The 24,451-nt window shown below is 34.4% G+C and overlaps 3 protein-coding genes and 1 non-coding gene across 4 annotated transcripts; 2 read left to right on the plus strand and 2 right to left on the minus strand.

Annotated features, from left to right (window-relative positions):
• Positions 1-5,664: 5,664 nt before the first annotated feature.
• LOC11427776 (F-box/kelch-repeat protein At1g23390) lies at positions 5,665-7,078 on the plus strand. Its single transcript, XM_003613968.4, has one exon. The coding sequence runs from the start codon at positions 5,771-5,773 to the stop codon at positions 6,890-6,892; it is 1,122 nt and encodes a 373-aa protein (XP_003614016.1). The 5' UTR covers positions 5,665-5,770; the 3' UTR covers positions 6,893-7,078.
• A 6,478-nt stretch (positions 7,079-13,556) lies between these two features.
• On the plus strand, positions 13,557-15,531 carry LOC11417606 (pentatricopeptide repeat-containing protein At5g66520). The gene has a single exon (XM_003613969.4). The coding sequence runs from the start codon at positions 13,741-13,743 to the stop codon at positions 15,316-15,318; it is 1,578 nt and encodes a 525-aa protein (XP_003614017.1). The 5' UTR covers positions 13,557-13,740; the 3' UTR covers positions 15,319-15,531.
• A 977-nt stretch (positions 15,532-16,508) lies between these two features.
• LOC112422263 (U1 spliceosomal RNA) lies at positions 16,509-16,669 on the minus strand. The gene has a single exon (XR_003012630.1). It is a non-coding gene; the product is annotated as a U1 spliceosomal RNA (small nuclear RNA).
• A 1,036-nt stretch (positions 16,670-17,705) lies between these two features.
• On the minus strand, positions 17,706-22,344 carry LOC11416104 (probable leucine-rich repeat receptor-like protein kinase At1g35710). The gene is made up of 11 exons (XM_003613971.4): positions 22,032-22,344; positions 21,799-21,946; positions 21,602-21,673; positions 20,037-20,108; positions 19,722-19,793; positions 19,479-19,622; positions 19,303-19,383; positions 19,124-19,195; positions 18,926-18,997; positions 18,217-18,288; positions 17,706-18,135 (listed from the first exon to the last, which is right to left on the minus strand). Exons 1-11 carry the CDS (start codon positions 22,123-22,125, stop codon positions 18,045-18,047), a joined length of 990 nt encoding a protein of 329 aa, XP_003614019.1. The 5' UTR covers positions 22,126-22,344; the 3' UTR covers positions 17,706-18,044.
• Positions 22,345-24,451: the final 2,107 nt, after the last annotated feature.

Consider the following 24,451-nt stretch of genomic DNA (forward strand, 5'->3'; position numbering starts at 1 on the left):
TGAACTACATTGGTTTTGATCCCTTTTCTTTAAGGGTATGTAGGCATAGGATTTTTATCCTTTCAAATCAAATAAAAATAACCAAAAACATACTTCTTCTCCCCCCATTCTTTCACTTAGATTTTTTAGGTAATAATTTTCAAATAAGCAATGAATTTAGCACAAGATAAATTAGGTAAGAGGTTCCTACGGAATACCGTAGACGCTTAGGGTGCTAGCACCTCCCCTTCGCGTAACCAACCCCCGAATCCAAAGTCTAAGGGTTTTTACTCATTTTTTCCCTTCCCACGAATAAAAATCGAGAGTTCAAAGATTGACGATTTAAATCAATTAATGGTTTGATATCCGAAAATCACGAGCACATATATATAATAAATTTCATATAATTTAATTTTAGGTAAATTCATACGAGTTTACAATTCGAATTTACATAGCTAAAACGAGTTGAGGTAAACTCTTAAATTGTAAAACCTTGGTTACTTTGTATGTTCCTTTCATTGGATCAAATCAGTATCATGATAGTTATAATGATCTTTTCCTGCACCAAAGTTTTACAGTGCTCTACAATGCAATTATTCATTTATAATATATGGTTAGAAATTGTACATTATGAAAATTGCATTTATGAAGTTTGCATTTTTCCAATCTTCACCATATGTGTGCTATAATCCTACTCTACTCTTTTCCTTAGTTTGCTAGAATGTTAAAAAGCCAGTTATTTCTTTGAAGAATACAACTATAGTTTGCTCATTATTCATATATAACAAAGTCTTTTGAGAACGCAATATTCAACCTGTACGAAGCACGGGTGTTTAACTAGTTTGATTAAAAAGAAGGGAAAAAAGGGCATGAAGCACTCGCATTCATATTAAATAGATATAACCATTTAAATCAACGTTCAAATTGAAAATGCCATGAAGCAGACACCTTCAAATTAAATATACATAACTTTTTCAAATTAAATACAAGAAACCTTGCCTCCCCTAAAAAAAACCTTGCCTGGCGTGTGAACAGTTTTCAATTTTAATCAATCCTTTTTTTAAAAGGATGTTTAAGAGTTTTATATGAAAATTGATGATGACACATTTTATTAGGCTGAGAAACACGAGTAAAATATTACCGAGGATTTCCTCGACACTTAACTATCGAGGATTTCTGCGGTTGTAAACTGCCGAAGCGTCCTGAAGCCAAGGCAGAGGCAGTAGCTTCATTTCATAAACCTTTAATGTGTTTCAAACACAAAACACAACATATGTACCTGTTTTTTTTTATGCATAATGGTTCAAATCACAAAACAAATATTGGCGCAAATGCACAACTTAATTAAACCAACATTTTTAGCATCAAACAAAGTCAAATATCCCATGAAATGAAAAGTAATGTCATCAAAATACGAATATACAAACCAATGTCATCAAAATACCAAAACTAAAAAACAAGTACTAAAAAACGAACTACTGCTGGTCCTGGTCCTGCTGATGTTGTTGGTGCCTCCTGCAACGCCCTATTTTATTATTTATTTATTTTATCGAGTTTAGTTTCTTTTTGTATAATTTATTTGAATAATTGTGATGTGTTATATGTTGGTAATTATTAGTAGCTTAATATGAGCATTATTAGATACTGTTTGGTCCGGCTTTTTTTTTTCTTTCAGTTTTTCTACAATTTTAAGAAGAAGCTAGGCCAAACACAATATCAATAAAGTACATTCGAAAAAAAATACTTTTTTTTAGAATGCATAAAGAAAATAATTAAACATAAATGAAAGAATTAAAAAAAAAACATATAAAAGTTGATATAATAATTAAACAAACACACATATAAAGAAAATAATTAAACATAAAGAAAAAAATAATAATAAAAATTGCACTTACGTTCTCTGAATTATACCAAAGCGGCAATGCCACATGCTTGTCATAAGAGTGTAGCAGAGATAGGTTTTCCGGTCCTCCAGGAAAGGGAGGGTCCACAGGTAACACCTCCGGGGCAGCCGCTGCTGCAATGTCATCACCGTCTGGTTCATGCTGATGTTGCTCTGGTATATGATCATGGTCATACCCACCATCAGTCACATCGTGGTGTACCTGGTCCTGATAATTCAAGTACTCCACCTCAGACTGGTCAACAAGCTATGAAGGATCAACAACCTGTGACTCTTCAGGCTGTGAAGCCTGAGCAGTCCCTGAACCATCTCCCCTCCGACCTCTTCCCCTCTTTGGGATGTGCCCGCTTTGCCTCTCCTTCCGGTGGCTTTGGGTCATCGCACGCCTACCACCAATCATTTGTGTCTATCATAATTCTCATAACCTAAACTAACTAAAAAATCAATATACACTTAATCAAACTATAATTAACATCATTTTTATCATTTTCATAACCTAAACTAACTAAATAATCAATATAATTTTCATTGAGGCATTTGATCAAACACTTTGTGTGCAAAGTATAAAACATATTCAAATTATGTTCATTTGCCACCATTCAAAGCCACATTATGATTTAAACAACATAGGCAACAACTACATTCATTTATCAATTCATAAACTACACATGCAATCATCAAATTGTCAATTTTAAAATCAACCCTAACCACATGCAAACTACTATATTTTTTTAAAAAAAATAAACCTAAACAAACTAACATTATCATTAAAATGATTGATACAACTTACTTGTGATAATGTGCAGTTGATTTGCTTGCAATTCGTGAAAATGATTTTGGTGAAGATTGGAAAGAATTTGAGAAGTTTGGAGAAGTTTAGAAACTGATATGTTTATGTTTATGCTTTTGTTTATGTTCAGCACGGCTCGGCAGTTAACTGCATCCGGTTTTTTAATTCATCGGCAGTTAACTGCCGAGGGGGCATTTACGTATTTTACTTGTGTGTCTCAGCCTTATCAAATGTGTCAACAACAATTTTCATTTTATATTATGAAGGAAGGATGTTTGAGAGTTAATTCGTAATAATTAGAAGACTTAATTGATCTGCCGGTCCCTTAATTTATTTCTTTTATTCAATTTGGTCCTATAAGTCTTAACTTTCTCAAACACGTTCCTTAACTGATTTCTTTTATTCAATTTGGTCCAATTTTGATAATTTTAATCCCCTAAAAAAAGAGACCGTTGGATTACGGAGGTCTATTAGATTTTATAGTGTATCATCAACACCTAATTTATTTACTTTCTTCTTCTTCCATCATCTTCATCTTCATCTTCATTCATCCTTCAATCATCTTCATAAAAAACCAAGATTCAATTCCAAATCACACTCTTCCAATTCCATTATCTAGATTCATCATCAATTCTCATCTCTGCAATCCCAAATTCCCCAATCCAATCCAAATGGCACAAAAAAAAAAAAAACCTTTCCCATAGCCAAAGAACACCAGCAAGGCAAGATCCCAAACAAAACAGAACATGAGCTCACAAAACCACCCTTGGAACATAAACACACCACAAAAGGAGAAGAAACACAAAAATCAAAAATCCATAAAGAAGCAAAACCTCAATAAAAATTCCAGAAACAACAACCTTCATCACCTCCCAAATCAAAGAGCTCCATTTCACGACAATCAAACACAAAAATCAAACTTAGTTTTCTGCATGAACAGCTGCATTTCACGACATCCATAACCAGCTCAAAATGAATCGTTACATTCGAAACCAAACTCAAAAAGGTAGGAGTCATCCGTGAAAAGCCTTAAAACGTCGTTTTTTTCGCGTCATCACCGGACTTGTTGTTATTATTTGGTTCCAGATCTGACAGGAGCAAGGAGGGTTTGGGTTTGGGGGAAGAAAGCGGTGGAGTTGATGATGAGTGTGAGTGGGTAAATGGAATTGAAATAGATTTTGATGAGAATATAAAACGGTTTGAATATGGATTGTAGATGGCTGTCTGGAATTTTCTTCACAAAAAAGTGACGAGTATTGGTGAGAAGAATTTGTTGATCTTTGATATGGGAGGTGATGAAGGTTGTTGGAGTGTGTTGATGATGATAAATGAAGATGACAATGATGGTGGTGTAGTGATTAAATAATTGGTTTAAATTTTTTTGTCCTGGGTTTTATTGATGAAGGATGAATGGATGGAGATGAAGATGATGGAAGAAGAAGAAGAAAGTAAATAAATTAAGTGTTGATGATACACTATAAAATTTGATAGACCTCCGTAATCCAACGGTCTCTTTTTTGAGGGGATTAAAATTATCAAAATTGGACCAAATTGAATAAAAGAAATCAGTTAAGGGACGTGTTTGAGAAAGTTAAGACTTATAGGACCAAATTGAATAAAAGAAATAAATTAAGGGATCGGCAGATCAATTAAGCCTAATTAGAATTAACTTTTTGTAAAATTATTTGTTACAAAAATTAAAAAGAATATTGAAAATTTATATTCATAAAATGTAAATTTCATAAATATTCACTCATTTAATAAGTAGTTATTTTGATAAAAGATTTGAGTTATTGGTCAAAAGTAATTAGAAGTAGCATTTCTAACTCACCGGATCATATGAGAAAAATTACGAGATATACTATCAAAGAATCCTAAAAGTTTTGTCTTCTGATTGGTAGAGATTTTTTTAATTCAGGTAAGAGAAATGATAAACCCAATTGGGGTTGGCCTAGTGGTTAGTTTGGGATCTTGGAGTGCTCATCTCAAACTCTCATGTTCGATTTGATCTAGTATCAATTTCGGTGGGCAAAACAATATACAAAGCTTTGTTGTGGCTTTAAAATGTGTAATCCATTTTTTCAAAAAAAAAGGTAAGAGAAATGATTGAAACACTTTATTTCTAACACTCACTTTTTATTAGGTGAGATTCATGTAGCTTTTTATTGGGTGAGATTCATGTAGATCTTACTACTTTATAAGTGATCTATTTTTAAAGTGTGGGACCAACATCGTTCCATCCAATAAAAAAAATGTGTCTTAGAAAGTTTGGTTGGATATCTATAATGTTCGGTTGGTGATCTATCTGAGAACAAAATTAGGATGACGTGATCTCGATGCTCGTGTTGATAAAGATCTGGTACGGTGATGGAAGAGCGTCGGTACGCCGAAGATTGTTTGTCAACAATGGTGAAGGAACCTGCAAAACAGGTAACTACTCCAACGCCTAATTCAATAATTGAACTTGAGAGAAAAATGTGTGAAAATGCATGTAAATGTCATGGTGTTTGGTTGTGGCGGTGGAGCCACGCTTATACATAGACGAGTTCAATGTAACTGCTTCCATGAAATCCGACGAAGAACACAAGAGTTAGTTAGAGACCGGTTCAACTATTTAGATCAGTCTCATACGGTGCTTCTATGCAATATGGTACACATGTAACTTTTCGTAAGCCTTCTAAGACGTTGTATATGCCGAAATTCGATTGTAAGCAGTTGTATATATATCTCACATCCAATAATTACGTTCAATGTTATGTCATATTTTTGTATTCAAATGTTAAAAAAGATTGTCTATGGAAAATTGGTATCCAACCAAAATCTAAGAATTTAACTTATTAAAAATGAAAATTAACATCGTACTCGTGAACTTGAAACGTTTGTATGTATAGGTCACCAAATGCACATTAGGTGGCAACTACCTGTTTATTATTTTAAAAAAGTATATAGGTGGCATGACAATATCACCCCTTGATGATTGAACCACAAAGCTTTTTCCCCACTTTTATATAAATCTCAAAAACCACCAACTCATATTCCCTCTCACACCCGAAACTCCATTACCCAAAAATCAACACAAAGCTTTTTTTTCTCTTACAATGGCTGCCACACAAAAAGAACACCAAGAAGAAACACACATTGAAATCGATGTTTTAGAAGCTATATTCTCCCTCATGCCACTCATCGAACTTGTTCCTGCTTGTCATGTCTCAAAGGTTTGGAACCATGCTGTTTTCTCCTCACTCGCACACCTCAAACAAATCAAACCATGGCTCATAATTCTCACGCAAACCACACGCGCTTCGCGAGTGGTTACCGAACACGCTTACGACCCTCGCTCTCATGCATGGCTTCAGATTAAGCACCAACCGTTGATCACCAAAGCTAGTGAATTCCCTACCGTTAGATCATCTCATTCGACTCTTCTCTACACGTTGACCCCATCGGAGTTCACTTTTTCCATTGATGCACTTCATCTTAAATGGCACCATGCACCTTCACCGCGCGTGTGGCGCACGGACCCAATAATAGCGCGCGTTGGAAATCATGTAGTTGTCGCTGGTGGTGCGTGTGAGTTCGAGGATGATCCTCTTGCTGTAGAGATGTATAACATGGAGAGTTCTGCTTGGGTTAGATGCCAATCAATGCCGAAAAAGATGAAGAATACGTCGGCATCCACGTGGCAGTCGGTTTCTGTCGTCGGAGAAACTATGCTTGTGACGGAGAAAGATTCCGGTGTGACATACTCTTTCAATGCTATTGCAATGAAATGGGAAGGACCTTACTATCTTTGTCCTGATCAAAGTGTATTCTACTGCGTCACCGGAACTTCATCGGAGAAGTTGATGGTGGTTGGATTGGTGGGTGAAGCTGGGAATGTTAGAGAGGTGAAGCTGTGGGAGGTTAAGGATGGATTAAGTTCGGGAATGAAAGAAATCGGTTCGATGCCGAAGGAGATGGTGGAGAAGCTGAAGGGTGATTCAGAGTTTGGTTCAGTTGAAGTGATTTGGGTTGGGGATTTTGTTTACTTGCGGAACACGTTAGTACTAGAGGAGCTTGTTGTATGTGAGGTTATGAATGGAAGTTTGTGTGAGTGGAGGAGTGTGAGGAATGTGGCGGTGGACGGCGGAACAAGGATGGTGTTTTGCGGCGGTGATGTATGTATGGAGGATTTGCAGAAAGCTGTGTTGTCGGAGAAACGTAAATTTTGCATGAAATAAGGGTGAATTAATAGGTTGCTATAAATTGAATTTTAGATTATGAGTTATGCAAATAATCTTGTTTCATGAACATGTTAATTTTTTGTTTTTATTGTAATTAATTACTTCTTTCTAATTTTATTATCTAATTGATAAGGAAAACTTGTACATCACTTTTTCAAGTTATTATTTTTTATCTTGCGTTCATGATCATGGAATACAGTTAATCACGACAAATAAGTAAAATCACCACTTATAATTGATAGCTTTATTGACAAGGATATATAGAGGTTGGGGTTTGAATTTAAAATTTTGGAATTCTTCATACTTGTATTGTGTAAGCTTAGCCACCTTAGACTACTTAAAAATAAAATAATTAATTCCCTCTACTTGACAAAATTAGTTCACATTTGCTTATATATAAATCAAACAAATGTATGCTTTGTTGCCTTAAGAGGCTTTTAAAAAATGTTATGTCTGGTTCATAACCTTGATTGATTTTCGACTCTTTAGGTTATTTGACACAAAAAAAAAATTTGTATTTTTCAGTAAAAGTCACCTACTTGACAAAATTAAAATTCAATCTTTTCGATGGCTGAAGGCTAAACACCTCGATTTTACTTTTAACTATCATATGTGATGGTTGAATCCACTTTACGTTTGGAAGGAGCTTTTTAATTTCAGATTTTTGGTTCTTTTGGGAAATTATTCCCTATTGTGATGTAATTGTTACCTTTTCTTTGCTCTTTTTAGTATTCCTTATGCGAAGGCAAAGTTGTTTGCTTTATATGCTATTTTAGTTTCTTAAAAAAAAATCAAAATATTTAGTCATTTTTGTTTTCCTTTCATATCATGAATAATATATATCCGAAGTACATGTTGTACCTAAAAAAGCATTTGTACCAAAGGAATTTTTATTTGGGAGGCTGTACGAGAAGAATCTTAAGTCATGAGTTATTAAATTTATGTCCACCTGCTGAACAATTTAAAAGATAAATGTATAATAACCTATTAATAACATCTGAAAGTCGGAGATTTACTGTAGTCACAATGTCCCTGATCCTCTTAAACAAACCCTTACTGACACTCTTTGGGGTTCAAGCAGTTTTGGGGACCAGTAAATATTTGGATTTACCTTCCATGGTGGGTAGGGATCGAAATGTGACTTTTGCTTATATTAAAGATCGAGTTTGGCAGAAAATAAATTATTGGAGTAGTAAGTGTTTATCTAAAGCAGGGCGTGAGGTTATGATTAAATCCGTCCTACAGTCTATTCCATCGTATGTTATGAGTATTTTTCAGTTGCCAACCACTTTAATTGATATAATAGTGAAGATGATGAATTCTTTCTGGTGGGGTCATGGTAGAACTACACAGCGAGACATTAATTGGATGAGCTGGGAGAGGTTATTTGCGCCCAAGGTACATGGTGGTATGGGATTTAAAGATCTTTCTGCTTTCAATTTGGCAATGTTAGGTAAACAGGGATGAAGTTCCTTACGAAACCTAACTCCCTTGTTTCCCGTATCTTTAAAGCGCGATATTTCCCTTCTTGCAACTATTTCACGGCCCAGATTGGACACAATCCTAGTTATGTGTGGCGTAGTACTTTGCGCGCTAGATTTATCGTTCATGGTGGTGCTCGTTGGAGTATCGGTCCTAGTTCGTCTATTTCGATCTTGAATGAGCCATGGATGGATAATGGGGAGTGTATTGACGGTGGCATTACAGGTGCTCACTTTGTTCAGAATGTTACCGTCAACAGTTTGATAAATGTCTATGACAAGAATTGGAACGAAAAGGTGGTTCGTCAGGTATTCAGTGTTGATATAGCTGATAAGATTCTTCACACGCCACTTATTGCTCAGGTACAAGAGGATCGGCTCATTTGGAAAGCTGAAAGGCATGGACAATATTTTGTACGTAGTGCTTACAGGTTATGTGTTGACGAACACGTTGACTCCTCTCATCTCCGCCGCCCGGGTTATTGGTCCAGCATCTGGAAGCTCAAGGTTCCTCCTAAAGTTAAGAATCTAGTGTGGCGTATGTGTCGGGGCCGCCTTCCGACTCGTGTTCGTCTTCTTGACAAGGGCGTTCAATGTCCTACAAACTGTGTTAGTTATCCATCGCATAATGAAGATCTTGCTCATGTATTTTTCAATTGCCTTTTCGCTATCTAAGTTTGGCAAATGACAGGACTTTGGGGAGCTATCCAACACGCCTTGTCTTCAACTGCTTCGGCAACTGATACTACCTTTCTGCTATTGGAAACTTTGTCCGTTGAATTTAATCAATGATTGGCATCAACGTTTTGGAGTATTTGGAAGCACCGAAATCTTCATGTTTGGGATGATGTTAAGGAGGTAAGCGCTACAGTTGTTGAGAGAGCTAAGAATTTGGTCGTTGATTGGAAGTGTGCTGATGTTCCCACCGTAGATGATCCTAGTCCCCAACATCAACCGCAGCCGTCCGGTGGGGGGAAAATTCGGCCACAGTTTGCACCTCGACATCTGTGACACTGTGTAACACCCCGTTTCCCAAAATCACAACGGGCATGCCACATTTCTTCATTTAAAATCTTCTAAATAGAGTGTATATAAAAATCTATTTAATCAAACGTCATTCATAAATTGTCATTAAACTCGCAGCGGATTTATTTGCAACATCAATAAGTCTCCAATAAATATTCTTGGCATAAAAGCCATTTCAATATAAAATTCAATCACCAAAGGGCTACATCAGCAATATTTCAAAATTGATACATAGGAAAGAATTCAAACAATAAAATCCCATCCCACGTATCAGAGCCCTAGACACTGTGAGCCACCACCTACTACTCAGGATCACCTGCAAGTTACCCATAGGAATGGCAACATTTTCAAGCAGAAGGGGTGAGATTCTCAAACAATAATAATAATATATAATAACACAAATGAATCTAACACTCTATCATCTTAATCATTCACCAATTATAGTATAGCATCATTAGCAACTTCAACATCCAACAGTAATAAAAACAGTAAACAAACGACTCATGCAACAACCCGACTTCGCCTCTAAGACTCATGCAGGACATGACAACTCCACTAAGACTCCTCAACAAATGCAACTATGCATGTGGTACCATAACAGAGCCGAAGCCCTCATCGTTATAGAATGGTTAAAGCATTCTTTTATCAGGACATGAGTCATCATCGTTAACATCGTTTTGAACAACATAGTGTTCCATCGTTTTGAACGACAAAGCGTTCCAGAACCGAAGTCCTCATCGTTTTTATGCTTATGCAACTGACTCCACTTGTGTATATCTGCATACAACTCAACGACAAATGCATATGTACTTATATGACTCACCACCTTTTTCATGCAACATGTACATTCACTTGATTCAAGTACATCAACATCTTCAAATTCATAAAATAACCAACTAATTAACATCGTGAGTTTTAAGTAGGATTTCATGTCTATGCAAAGTTACACAAGCTAAGAGAAACACCTAGAAGTACTCAAAAGGGTCCCCTAGTGTACGAAGCAAGATTCAGAAAAGGCTATCTAACACTCAGTTCGCTTAAGCGACGGCTAGTTCGCTTAAGCGACCAGCTTACAGTAGGTCTGGGTTCAGTTCGCTTATGGGTCGCTCACGGCTCGCTTAAGCGAATTCTTGGCAGAATCAAACTTAATTTTCGCTTACCAGTTCGCTCACTGTTCGCTTAAGCGAACGGGTAAAATCACATTCTGGGTAGTTCACGTGAATGTTCGCTTAAGCAACGGATGCTTCGCTTAAGCGACCAATCATCTGGGCAGGGTAAAAGCTACGATTTTCAGACCTCTCCTCACTCCAAAAACCCAATTTTAATCCCCTGATCACCCAAAACGTTTTCCTGAAATGTTTACGAGTCCTATACACAACCAGACATCAAGGAACGGAAAAACTAAACATCAACAACATCAATTCTATTCATTCAAGCATTCATGCAAGGCTTCCAAAATTCATTCATCATACTCTATTTTCATTCCAATTACGATCAGCATCAACAACATAGATTAAGAACACATACTAAACTCAAAGTACAACAATATAAACCTGATCCTTATACCTTTTCTTTCAAAATCATCCTTAACCCTAAATTTCCCAATTTTACCTTAAGAACAGTTCAATTGATTAATTTTCAGAAATTATATATTATGACTATTGAAAGATAATCCCACCCTTACCTTAGAATTGCAAAGACAAAAAGCACAGCAAATCAGTTCCTAAGTTCTTCTCTCTTGGTCTTCTCTCCTTGCCTTAGCTTTTCTCCTCTCCAACTTGTTTTTACGTTAAACTGTTTTTCTGACTTTCTTTCTTAACTCACCAAAACCATAACTTCTCTTTTTTCATTAAAACCTCCTTTATTACTATTAATTTCTAATTACTCCCCAACCTCATAAATAATTCCATTATTCATATTATTCTATTTATATTAAATAAATCATATAAATAAATACTACACACCACATATATCACATATATTAATTAAAAACACACAGAAGACTCTAACTAATTCTAAAAATAATAAAATAACGACTAGGGCGTTACACACTGTCTAGTTGGCAGCACCCTTTGCCGGGCTGGTATAAGTGTAATATTGATGCTGCTTTTTCCTCTCATCGTAATCGTACTGGCGTGGGTATCTGTGTTCGGGATTCAGAAGGTACATTTGTCTTGGCTAAGGTTATTAGTTACCCATGTTTTCATTTTGTTGACGTTGGTGAAGCATTAGGTCTTCATTCAGCATTGCAGTGGCTAAGTGATATGCAATTTGACAACGTTGATTTTGAAACGGATTCCAAGCTTACTTGTGATGCCTTCCATGCTCATCGAGATGACACTTTTGAATTTGGGTGCATTATCTCATCATGTCGATCTCTCTTCGGTTCTTTCTTTACCAACTCTAGGGTGGAGTTTATTAGGCGACAAGCAAATGAGGTTGCTCATGTTCTTGCAAGAGAGGTCACGCTACTAGCTAATTCCACTGTTTATTTTCATATATCCGATGAACCTCTTATTATTAATGAAATGTTATAAGCATATTTTCTTAAAAAAAAATTAAAAAAAGAAATAATCTCAATGCACATGAGATGTTTCATAACAAACAATCAATAATACAACATTAAAAAATACCGCAAGTTATTATAAATATGTAATAAACCGTTAAAAACATCTTAAGCCAAGTTACTATTATTTTTTATTTTGTGTTTATGATCACGAGAATACAATTAATAAGGATAAATAAGTAAAATCATCACTTATAATTGATAGTTCTATAAACAATAATATTAAAAGTGGGTTTGAAATTGAGATTCTAAAATTCTTCACACTAATAGTATGTGTGAGTCTAGCCCACAGTAGACTATTTGACAAAAAAAAAAATCAATTAATTCCTTGTACTTGACAAAATTAGTTTTTTTTTTTTAGCAAAACAAAATTAGTTGACATTTGCTTGTATATAAATCAAACATGATTAATGCTTTTTTCTTATTATAATTGAATACACATAGTTTTTCTTCTTGTCAAAAAAAAAAATTAGTTGACTTCATGATTTGTGTTTTATAGTAGTACATGTGAAATGATGGGAAAAAAAATTTAATATTTTGAAAAACAACTAACATCGAAACAAAAAATAATCATGTTGCATAAAAATACAATTATGCTTGACGTACCCATTGTTTTAGTAAAAGAATATTGCACACATCTTTATTTTTCTTTGTTGACGGACACATCTTTAATTGTTTGGCTCCTCTTTTCGCTGTATTTGATTTCCCTTAAGTTCTATACAGTTTAAATTATAGAATTTGAACGACATAAATATTCTATAAAAATTTCATATTTAATTCATGTTTTGTTAAAAAATTATTTTATAAATTTTTATGCAAATTTTTATTCAAAAATATGAATTCGACGTATGAGTTTACTTTAAAGGAGGAACCAAATGTAAAAATGAAAAACTTTTGAAGGACTAAAAATCGAAGAAAGTTTTGAAACGACTACAACGAAAAGTTAAATGGATAAAAAATAGGCAAATTCTATGGTACACCCAACATTTTGAGTGTACCGGTACACCAAACATTAAATTCATAATTAAATTGATTGTTTTTTGAAGAAAAAATAATTATTTTCTATCATTGACTATTATAATAATTAAATCTTATTTACCAAAAGCGTCGATGAAATAAAATTTATTTTTTTAAAATTTTTATTGCTCATAATGAAGAATATTGATTATTTTTTATGAGAAAATGTTAAAAATTTAATATAATTCATATAAACAATGAAATGATGTTTTTTTTCTCATGAGACGATGTTTTCTAAAATATAAATAATGACAAATAACAACTTATTTCATAAAATGACCATTAATTTATAAATTTATGAAGCGGAGTATCGATACACCTCAATTTATGAGGTGTACCATAGAAGCTCCCTAAAAAATATATCCTAAATTTTAATAATCACCTAGAAAAAATAAAATGAAATTTAGTTTTGAATACAATTAAAGTTCATTTTGGTAATTACACTTTCAAAAGTATATAATTATATGAATTGACACATTAAACATAAAACAATCTAGGCTCAACTTATTTTTAATCAAAATCATTCTCTCAAAATCAATTCTATCAAATTTAATTTTTGTTGTCGAATCAAACACATTTAAATTGACTATGATTATGATATTAAGATATCAAACTCATTAAACAACGATACATGGGAAAACAACTAGCAAGCAGTGAGTAAAATTGCAGAATAGCAGCATTTATTTCTAAGATGAAACTAATCCAGTGAATGAAATTGCAATTCAATTTTGAATCTAGTTTTCTTCACAATTCACATGTCAAGTAGCACCAAAAGATGCTTAGTACTATTAGAGAAATGCAAATCCATGAAACACCTCAAACAAGCACATGCACAAGTCTTCACAACAGGCCTTGAAAACAATACTTTTGCTTTGAGCAGAGTTTTAGCTTTCTGTTCATCACACAAACATCATCATGAAAGTCTCACATATGCATGCAGAGTCTTTGAACAAATTCAAAACCCCACAGTTTGTATATACAACACATTAATCAAAGCTTTTCTAGTCAATAATAAGTTCAAAAGTGCACTCCAAGTGTTTGTTAAAATGCTTCAAAGTGAATTGAAACCTGATAATTATACTATACCTTATGTATTGAAGGCTTGTGGAACATTTCATGATTGTTCTTTTGGGAAAATGATTCATGGGTATAGTTCAAAATTGGGTCTGGTGTTTGATATCTATGTGGGTAATAGTTTGATGGCAATGTACTGTGTTTTTGGCGATGTGGTAGCTGCACGGTACGTGTTTGATGAAATTCCTAGCTTAAATGTGGTTTCTTGGAGTGTGATGATCTCGGGTTATGCGAAAGTGGGTGATGTTGATTCGGCTAGATTGTTCTTCGATGAAGCGCCTGAGAAGGATAAGGGGATATGGGGTGCAATGATTTCTGGTTATGTGCAAAATAGTTGCTTTAAGGAAAGTCTTTATTTGTTTCGTTTGATGCAGTTGACTGATATAGTACCGGATGAGTCTATATTTGTGAGTATTCTCTCTGCTTGTGCTCATCTAGGTGCTTTGGAAATTGGTGTTTGGATTCATCAACATTTGAATCAATTAAAGCTAGTACCATTGAGTGTTCGTTTGAGTACTAGTTTATTAGATATGTACGCTAAATGTGGGAATTTGGAATTGGCGAAAAGATTATTCGATTCAATGAACATGAGAGACGTTGTATGTTGGAATGCTATGATTTCTGGTATGGCAATGCATGGAGATGGGAAAGGTGCCCTCAAGCTGTTTTACGATATGGAAAAGGTTGGGGTGAAACCTGATGATATAACATTTATTGCTGTTTTTACTGCTTGTAGTTACTCGGGAATGGCGTATGAAGGTTTGATGTTGTTGGATAAAATGTGTAGTGTTTACAACATTGTGCCAAAAAGTGAACACTATGGTTGTTTAGTTGATTTGCTAAGCAGGGCAGGGCTTTTTGAAGAAGCTATGGTAATGATAAGAAAAATAACCAATTCATGGAATGGCTCTGAAGAGACATTGGCTTGGAGAGCATTTCTGAGTGCATGCTGTAATCATGGAGAAACTCAATTAGCTGAACTTGCTGCTGAAAAAGTGTTGCAGTTAGATAATCACATTCACAGTGGAGTTTATGTTTTGCTTTCTAATTTGTATGCAGCATCTGGGAAACATAGTGATGCTAGAAGGGTAAGGGATATGATGAAAATCAAAGGGACAAATAAGGCACCTGGTTGTAGCTCAGTAGAGATTGATGGAGTTATCAGTGAGTTCATTGCCGGGGAAAAAACTCATCCACAGATGGAAGAAATACACTCAGTTTTGAAGAAAATGCATATGCAGTTAGACTATAATCAATAGATATTTAGGGTTTATCACATGTATTCCAAAAGGAGAGATAACAAAAGTGCTTTTTATTTTCCTTGAAACTGTTGAAGCTTAAGTATCTGCATAAGACCATTTACAATGGTAAAATACATTCAACAACCTTCAACACCCACTTTTTCAATTCTCAACACTCCACATCATTTTCTCTCTCTTAATTCAACACCCATTCAATTTTTACCTCTCCAATGGTTTTTTCATTCAACACCCTACCCCACAACCTTTTATTTCTTATTCTTATTTAATTTTATATTTTTGTTTTTATAATTACATAAAATTACAATTATTGATTATAATTAAATTAAAATGAAGAAACACTTAACAATTTTTTTTTTTGTAAAAACAAAATTTATTTAAATAATTTATTTTTATTTTCTTAACATAAATAAAATGCAATACACTAAATAAACACTAAAACTTCAAAAGAAAGGCTAATACAAAGCTAATGATAAGATTAAGAGAGTGAAAAACTTGATTTTTTTCTATGTCCAAATCAAATGATCCAAGTCTCTATTTATAGAGAAAAAAAAAATTACGAATTTTGGTAAAAAAAAATAAAAATAAAAAATTATTTGCAATGAAATAATTGAGTCCAAATTATTAAGAAGATAAAAATCCAAGCAGCCAATCACATAATGCCATGTGTCTTCCTTTATCCATTTCCTCTCTTCTCTCTCCGCGTGTGAGTTCAGCCACTCTCCCATCCGCGCGTGTAGCGCACGCGCCTGGCACAACAAATCCGCGCGCGACAGCTGTCCCCCGTGGCAGGATTCAACTAGTTGAACTCTTTCATCACTTCCCTCCTCCAACTCAGATTTTTTCTTCTTTCAACACCCCTCATTGCATGGCTTCAACATGTTGAATCCCATATTCAACACCCCATTGTAGCTAGTCTAAGGATATCATATCTCAACAGTTGTTAATCCTCGAATTGCATAATTCAAATAGGTAAGAAAATTTACTGCAAGGAAACAACAGGTAAAAAAAATTAACTGCATAATTCAAATAGTATAAGGATTAAATTAATCCCTAAACTATATCATCACTCGTCCATCTTTAAATCAACTAAAATAACAAAATAAAACAAAGCTTAACTACAAAATTATTTATTTCAGCTCAAAAAACTAAATTAACTATTTATTCAATTAAAAATTATACTACTATTGGAAGGGGCCGCGCGAACGCAGGCCCCCGCTGCAACAAATTATGATGTAGGCTCCACCACTTGGGTAGACCTTAGACTAGCACCCCTCCTAAGTGCAATGGAGGTCACTTGCCTAGGCCATGGGCCTTCTTGATCACCCATTGACCCCATCCAGGTAAGTATGTAATTCAATGTCATACCATTTTATTTTATAATCTCTTTCCCTCACTGTTTCAGCAAATCTCTCCGATGTGGGACTTCTAGTATGAAACCTATATACTACATGCACAAAGTCTGCACAACAAACCATGTGCTATGTTTTGTATGGAATCAGAGAAGGCCACCATGGAAGAACAAGTGAAATTATTTGCAACAATTTAAACTCCTGAATCGCATAACCGACACCATTAAACATGTTAACCTTCAAATTTCCAACGAAAATCCTATGAGCATGTTGCGAGAACCCAACATCACTATCATAAGGATGGAAAGCTCTAACTTGAGTCCCCATACCAACAATTTCACCCCTTCCCTCCTGTCACGCATGTGCCTGTTCTCGGCTTTTCACGCCTTGTGGCTTAAAACTTTGATGTTAGAAATAAAGATAAGAAGCGAAGAGTCTATGACGCCCTATTGCTCGTGGCAGGAGAAATCAAAATTAGACAAGATTTCATTTTCTCAGAGCATGAATAAGCCTTAAACACAATTTTATGTTTGGACCTTAATTATACTCGTTTAAGTTTAGTTAGTTATTTAGTGGTTAAATGTTAGTTTAGTTAGTATGAAATTCCTAACTTAAGTGCAGTTTCTTGGAGTGTGATGATTTCTGAATATACGAAAGTGGGTGATGTTGATTCGGCTAAATTGTTCTTCGATGAAGCGCCTGAGAAGGATAAAGGAATATGGGGTGCAATGGTTTCTGGTTATGTGCAAAATAGTTGCTTTAAGGAAAGTCTTTATTTGTTTCGTTTGATGCAGTTGACTGATATAGTACCTGATGAGTCTATATTTGTGAGTAATTCTGCTTGTGCTCATCTAGGTGCTTTGGATGTTGGGTTAAGATTCTCTCCATTTAAATTCATCGATATAGTACCGGATGAGTCTATATTTGTGAGCATTCTTTGTGCTTTATACATCATGATTTTTTTTTATTACTGAATCACACCTTGTCTATAAGTGTATCTAGTTCTGATTTTTCTTATGAGTATTAACAAGAGTATTCGAAAAAAATAACAAATATATTTAGTAACTTGAAATATGATTAAAAATTACAAGAGTTTTCTCCAAATGGTGCTATATTTAAGGACATAGGTGGTATCATACTTCCTCTATTTTTGAAGTTGAAATCGAGAGTACATAACTATATCTATAGTGCAATGAACTTCCTACATACGTGAAAAGCTCATAATAAATAATAAACTTAAAAGAACTATTATTTATTGATGGCGACAATATAGCTTTGGCAAAAAATTAAATACCTATTTTGGCTATTTCACTGAGATAATAACATGAACTATTACACTTTCTGGAAGAAAAAATAAAATAAGATTGAGTTTCATTAAACAAGGAATTCTGAATCAGATACTTCAAGCACTTTGTGCAAACCAATTGGATTGACACCAGGCCGGAATGCGTTTCCCTCGATGTACCTGCCAAGACCATATGATATGATTATTCAGTTCAATGAACACAAGATAAATGGTTGATTTACTCGATGATAGGAGACTCACATTTCTTTCAAAAATGGATGCTTGTAAAAGGGTTCAGGAATTCTCCCTGAAAACTGATTGTGATCCAAGTACCTGAAATAAATATTAGAAATTTTTTATATTGATAATACTTCACGCAGATGCCAAACACATTTCTTGCAAGTATTAATATATGTTGGTCTATCTGGCAGAAAGCAAAGAAATCATGGCAAATTTCCATCTCTGTTTTTCACATGAAGACAAAATTTGAGCTCAAATAATCAGGCATTGAAGCCCATAGCATCAAATTAAGACCATTATTTGTCGGTGGGGAATTGATAACAGGTAGTTAAGCATGAGTTTCTAGTTCATATATTGCATTAGAGGATTAAATGCCTAAAAGTTTACAAGTTTTGACAAAAAAGAGGAACAAAAAACTTGCATCGAGTTTTCAGCAATAATACAGATTTAAAAATATATCTGTTACCAAGATATTTTTAAGTAAACATAGAAGAAATGCATAAACATCAGGAGGCAAATGTAAAATAATTCAAAACAGGTGTCTTCTAGCAAAATACCAAATTTACTCATGAAATAATTAATCTGAGAGTTCCTATTTGACGAAGAATGCTTTTTATATACATATTTCAATGATCAAACCAACTATTTTCTACTCTACACTAATATATGCTTCATAACTAGTCCAGCGAACTATCAAATACATAATAGTAATGTTGAATTGCAAACTTACAAGTATGTCAATTTAGGAATATGAGCAACGCTAGATGGTATGACTCCTGACATTTTGTTGTAGGAAAGATACCTGTCTCCAACAAACGAACAATGCATTATAGGAATTTTCCAGCTAGATAGATCTTGACACAGTAAAATCATGTTTAACAGCACCATTGAAACACACATTAAGAGGCGGTAAAAGAGAAATACTTACAAGATTTCAAGACTGGATAAGTTAGCAAGTTGTGCAGGTATTCCTCCAGTAAAATAATTATTGTTTAGATATCTGGTTAGCAGAACAAAATATGTTAATGTTGAGAGAAAACTGCAATTTATTTATTTAAGACCAAATGGAAATTTCTCAAGATAAATAATTGACAAACAAGAACTTACAAATTGCGTAGTGATGGAAAGCAACCTTCAATACGAATGAGTTCCCTTATGGTACCAACCAAATGATTGTTACCAGCATCCCTATAAACATGACAGTAATATAATGAGACATAATTGGTATGAGATATAAATATTCTCTGAAGTAGAAGATTGTGTTAATAGGATTTGAAAATTACAAGTGCCGAAGGTTTTGTAGAGTGCCCAATTCTGGTGGTATTCTTCCAGTCAAACGGTTTTCATGAAGATAAAGGTAACGTAGGTCAGGTAGATCTGCTAGCTCCCTGGGGATTTCACCCTTGAAACTGTTGAAGCTTAAGTACCTGCATAAGGATATCATATCTCAATTGTTAATAAAATGCAAAAATGCAGAAGGAAAGACTAACAAGCCAAAAGTTACCAAAAAGGTTAAGGCTACATACAGATGCGTCAAACTTTTAAGCTCTCCAATTTCTGGAGGAATTGCATCCTGCAGTTTGTTCCACCTCAAATTTCTGCAAGGAAACAACAGGTAAAAAAATGAACTGCATAATTCAAATAGTAGAGCCAAGCAATTAATGACAGTTAACATAGAAGTAGTGGAAAAAGCATAATCTTCAAAAATCAACAACTGTTATTAGCATAAAAATCTTGCCAATGGCATTGTACATCATTGTAATGATCACATCAAAATTGAGTATCTGAACCATATACAACAAAGAGAAATCAGAATCTAAGAGGGAGTAGAAAATTCGTACAGTATTTTAAGACGCTTCAACCGACCAATTTGAGGAGGAATAGGCCCTGTCAATTTGTTATTATGGAGATCCCTGCCAAAAGTGGACATTACTTCAATTACTAAGAGCTTGAAAGAAAGCGGAAAACTTGAAGTCTTTGAATGTAAAAAAACAAGATCAAAGGTAGACAAGCAGTAAGCAAGCAGTGTGTCATCATAACATGTGTCCCTGAATCTTCCATTTATTACTTTTTTGAGGAAAACAATGCAAAAACAAATCACAGTTATTCACCTTCTTAGTTAACATTATTTAGTCATTTTAGCTAACACAGATCTTCTACCCATGCACAAATGCTATATTGATCTCTACGTTAAATCTTTCAAAGTTGGGTATGCACATGAAAAGTCACAAGAGTAAACAAAGTTGATAGAACACCTAGGTATATTCTAGATGCAAGTGGGCCGTGGGGGAGAGAAGGGTAGTTAGTTAGTTAGTGACGTGGAGCTAGATTCGTAGAGAGTGGGGAAGGGGTATTAGGAAATTTTGTTAAAGTTGGTCTAGGAGAGGTTTCTCTCTGGTTAGGAGATTATCCCTGGAATAGGAGCTTTGGCTTGGCTTTGGTCTATTTTGATTTTTCTGCTGTAAGAGCATCTTTGTTGCATACCTGGATCGCCGCAACTAACTGAATATAGAAAAAGGGATTGAAATGCACAAAACTGGAAGTAAGGTGTATTATTTCGGAAAGTGTCAGATAACTGCAAAATGTATAATATCCTGATATTCACAGAGGTAAGCTCCTACAGAGAACATTCTCTGTCCATAAGACCATAACTAAAGAAATGGTTTTCCCAAAAGATACCTTTTCTTTATCCTTCAGTCTCTATATAACAAACTCAACCCGCTCTCTCTATCCTCCCGTAACTAACTATCCCTTCTCTAATTTTCCTCTTTGGATGACTCTAAGTGGGCCTAGGACAATTAGGCCTACAAATACATACATGGTACCTAACAATCTTGCTCAATTTTCATTCATTAAACATACTAGTCATTGCAAAATATAATTAGTTGGTTCTATCAAAAGTCCTTAAATTTCAATCATACATTATATACTACTAAATTCACTGTCCACCACAAAACTCTTCAAATATACCATTGTACACTAGGAAACAACTTTTCGCCACCAAGAAGGTACTATCATTTACCAAGCCAATTAAAATCCCTATAATTTTGCAAAACTACATGAAAAACATACACACACAAACCCCTTCCCCAATTGCCATCCAACTCCAACACAACCATATGGATCAAGCATGGTTTTGAAAATGAAAAAACTTAAGTATTACCCTATATGTGTTGTTTATGTTGTTCACTACACATAAGTTTTTCCCTTTAAAAAGGTGACATGTCAGCATGGTACGCGATTGAGGCTAAATTAGCCGTCTTTTACCGCAATTCTCTACACTAAAAAGAATCGTGATTCAACCACAATTGCGAATTAAAACTTCGGTATCAAGCAACAACGCGTAATCTTTAAGCAATTACAAGGATCAAAAGATAAGCCAACACAAATTAAGTAAGTTACTTACAGCCGTGTAAGATCCAATAAGCTTGTAACAGCAGTAGGAAAAGGTCCAACAATCGAAACAGCATACACCTCACTACAAATAACAACAAAACCAATCTCAATTACACTAATATCACACCACAAATCTAATCTATAACAAAAACTTTCTAAAATTAAAAAAACCAATTTTTTTTTCCCAAAAAATAAAGCAATACTTACAGTTCAGTTACAACACGATAATCACCGACAGTGGAACAAGTAACACCAGACCAAGCAGGAAGATCACCATCACCACAAGGATCATCACCAACCCAAGCATACACTACTCTCCAACCAAGTGAAGCTTTGATCTCATTCAAAGCCTTAACTGCAAATCAAAAACCCATCAAATCAAATCAAAAATAGAATTAACGGAATCAGAGAAAGATTGAAAAAGGGTATTGTTTGTTTACCGTCACGTTTAAGGGTCTTGCAGTGTGCAAAATTGAGAATTGAAAGAGCGAGAATGAAGATGAAGGAAAGTGAAGTAAAGGGTATTCGCAACATTTTGATTTTGTTTGTCGTAGATCTGAATGAATGAAAGTGTTGTTGTTGATGATTTTGGTTTTTGGTGATTTGATTTGATTTGATTAAAGAAATCGAAGTTGAGGTAACGCGGAAGGAATGAACGAACAAGCTGGAAAATGGAAATCTCACTACTCTCTAGTCGGCACTGCTATTTTCATACTCTCTTTCTTCCTCTTTTTATTTACTAGTACTGTTTTTGTGTTTTTAACTAACTCTTTGAATATGTTTTCACTACTCTCATCTTAATGATTTTATAAAATCTAATCATTATTAAATTAGATTAATTAATAATAAGAAAGTCATAACTCTTTTTATAAGCAAATAGACAGGAAGGGTATTAAGAAGAATTGAAAAAGTCCCAACTAGATTGACATACATTCAACTGAAACTTCATCCTTTATCGCTTACTCAATATATATTATTAAAAAAAATATACAAGAGGGGGACTAAACCAAAAAATTTGTCCTCGTGAGCTTAGCTCAGTTGGTATAGACAATGCATAATATATGCAATGTTTGGGGTTCAAATCCTGGTCACCACCAAAAAATAAACAAAACACTCAAAAGACAAGCGAAAATAAACTAGAAATGAAAAGCCTAGAGGAACATATAATTAGGTAAACCAATACGGTCTCAGTAGAAGTCCTGCAATAAAAACCGAGGTATAGTTTCTAACCAAATGATACCATAAATAGAATATTTGTAATATGCTAATTTGTCCGCACAACAGTTTTCTTCACGGAAAATATGAGAGCAAAAAGAGTTAATCCCCAAATGTAAACAATTATGCCAACCGTTTCTCAGACAAAACATGATAATATCTGGATTCTTAAAAGCATGAAAAGCAGAAGTGGAGTCACTCTCTAACCAAAGGCGCTCCCAAGCATGAGAAGCAGCAAACTCCATTGCGAAAATTAAAATTTAGAATTTGCATACTCTTTTTTTTTGTTAGGTACGACGTTTGCATTATTGTTTAGTCGTAATTGTCTTTTTTCAGAAAACTTATGGATAGGTAAAGGATTTTCTACTTCTAATCAAGATTTTCTCCAACCTCGAAAACAAGAAATCAAACTTATGACCACTTACTCATATGGTTTAAGTTTTTTACCACTTGAACTAATCCATTTTTTAAAATATTCCATTGTTGGTTATTTGAATACTCTACATCCTACAAAAGAGAAATTGTACTTTGATTAATCATGTTTCGTGCTGATTTTGAATTCCGTCGATCAATTTGCTTAAGAATTCTCTTCACACAATGAGTGATGAAAAATAAAATTTTAAGAATGTGTCAAAAAATATATGAATCAACAATATTGAATCATCTCTTTTAGTATGGTGGCCTCTATGTTTGCGTTAGGCTGAGAGGAAGGGGGTGAGGCATGGAGGTGGCAGAGACGGTTGTGAGAGGAAGAGTTATTAGTGGAATTTATTGGTATTCTTCATGATGTTTCTTTGCATACTAACCTTTCAGATAAGTGGCAGTGGCAGCTTGACCCTCTCCGGGGTTATTCTGTTTGCGGCGTGGTTCATTCTTTCGGTTTTTTGCGTGGAGATTGCTTCGTGACAGATTGCCAACTAAGTCAAATTTGGCATCTCGTGGCATTGTTCATGCTAAAAACCAACCATGTGTTTCCGGTTGCGGTCAAGTTGAATATGGTCAGGATTTATTCTTAAATTGCGGCACATTCAACTCTCTTTGGTCCTTAGTTCGGCATTGGATTAGCTTTGCGGGCGTGGATTCTCATGTTCTTTCAGATCATTTTATCCAATTTATTCATGCAACAGGTGGTCTGAAAGTGCGGCATTCTTTTTTTACAGCTGATTTAGCACCTATATGTGTGGGTGGTGTGGAACGAATGTAATAACAGATTGTTTAAGAATTTAGAGTGTTCCATACCACAATTGTTGGACAAATTTAAATATTATTCTTTGTCATGGTTGCAAGCAAATTTTGTGTATGGCTCTCAATATTGGTGGTCAAGCCCCTTTACTTGTTTGGGCATCGACTAATTTTTATTTATCTTTAGCTAACTGTTTATACATTTTTGAGATTTTTTTTAGTACGCCTTGTGCTGAGAAAACCTCTCTATTGGTGTTAATATAATCATTTTTGTTTGTTAAAAAAACTTATCTATACTTATCCCTCCTTGATTTTTTACTCTCGATTATTTATTTATTTATTTATTTTTTAGCGAAGAGATAGATAGAGAGATATAAAGGATTCATAATCAATAGTAAATCCATTAGGATGAATGTGGCGGAAAACCCTCCTCAATGTGCCAAATCTATTTTAGAGTTCGATT

This window comes from Medicago truncatula, chromosome 5 (assembly GCF_003473485.1).
Source record: "Medicago truncatula cultivar Jemalong A17 chromosome 5, MtrunA17r5.0-ANR, whole genome shotgun sequence".
In the NCBI taxonomy this organism is placed as follows: domain Eukaryota; kingdom Viridiplantae; phylum Streptophyta; class Magnoliopsida; order Fabales; family Fabaceae; genus Medicago; species Medicago truncatula.

Bases quoted from the DNA above. Each gene is read 5' to 3' on its own strand.
- LOC11417606 (XM_003613969.4), top strand. From the start codon at position 13,741: ATGTCAAGTAGCACCAAAAGATGCTTAGTACTATTAGAGAAATGCAAA.
- LOC11427776 (XM_003613968.4), top strand. From the start codon at position 5,771: ATGGCTGCCACACAAAAAGAACACCAAGAAGAAACACACATTGAAATC.
- LOC11416104 (XM_003613971.4), bottom strand. From the start codon at position 22,125: ATGTTGCGAATACCCTTTACTTCACTTTCCTTCATCTTCATTCTCGCT. The intron at 20,109-21,601 runs GTAAGTAACTTA...CACTTTTGGCAG, and splicing joins TTATTGGATCTTACACGGCT to GGATCTCCATAATAACAAAT. The intron at 19,794-20,036 runs GTACGAATTTTC...GTTTCCTTGCAG, and splicing joins TTGAAGCGTCTTAAAATACT to AAATTTGAGGTGGAACAAAC.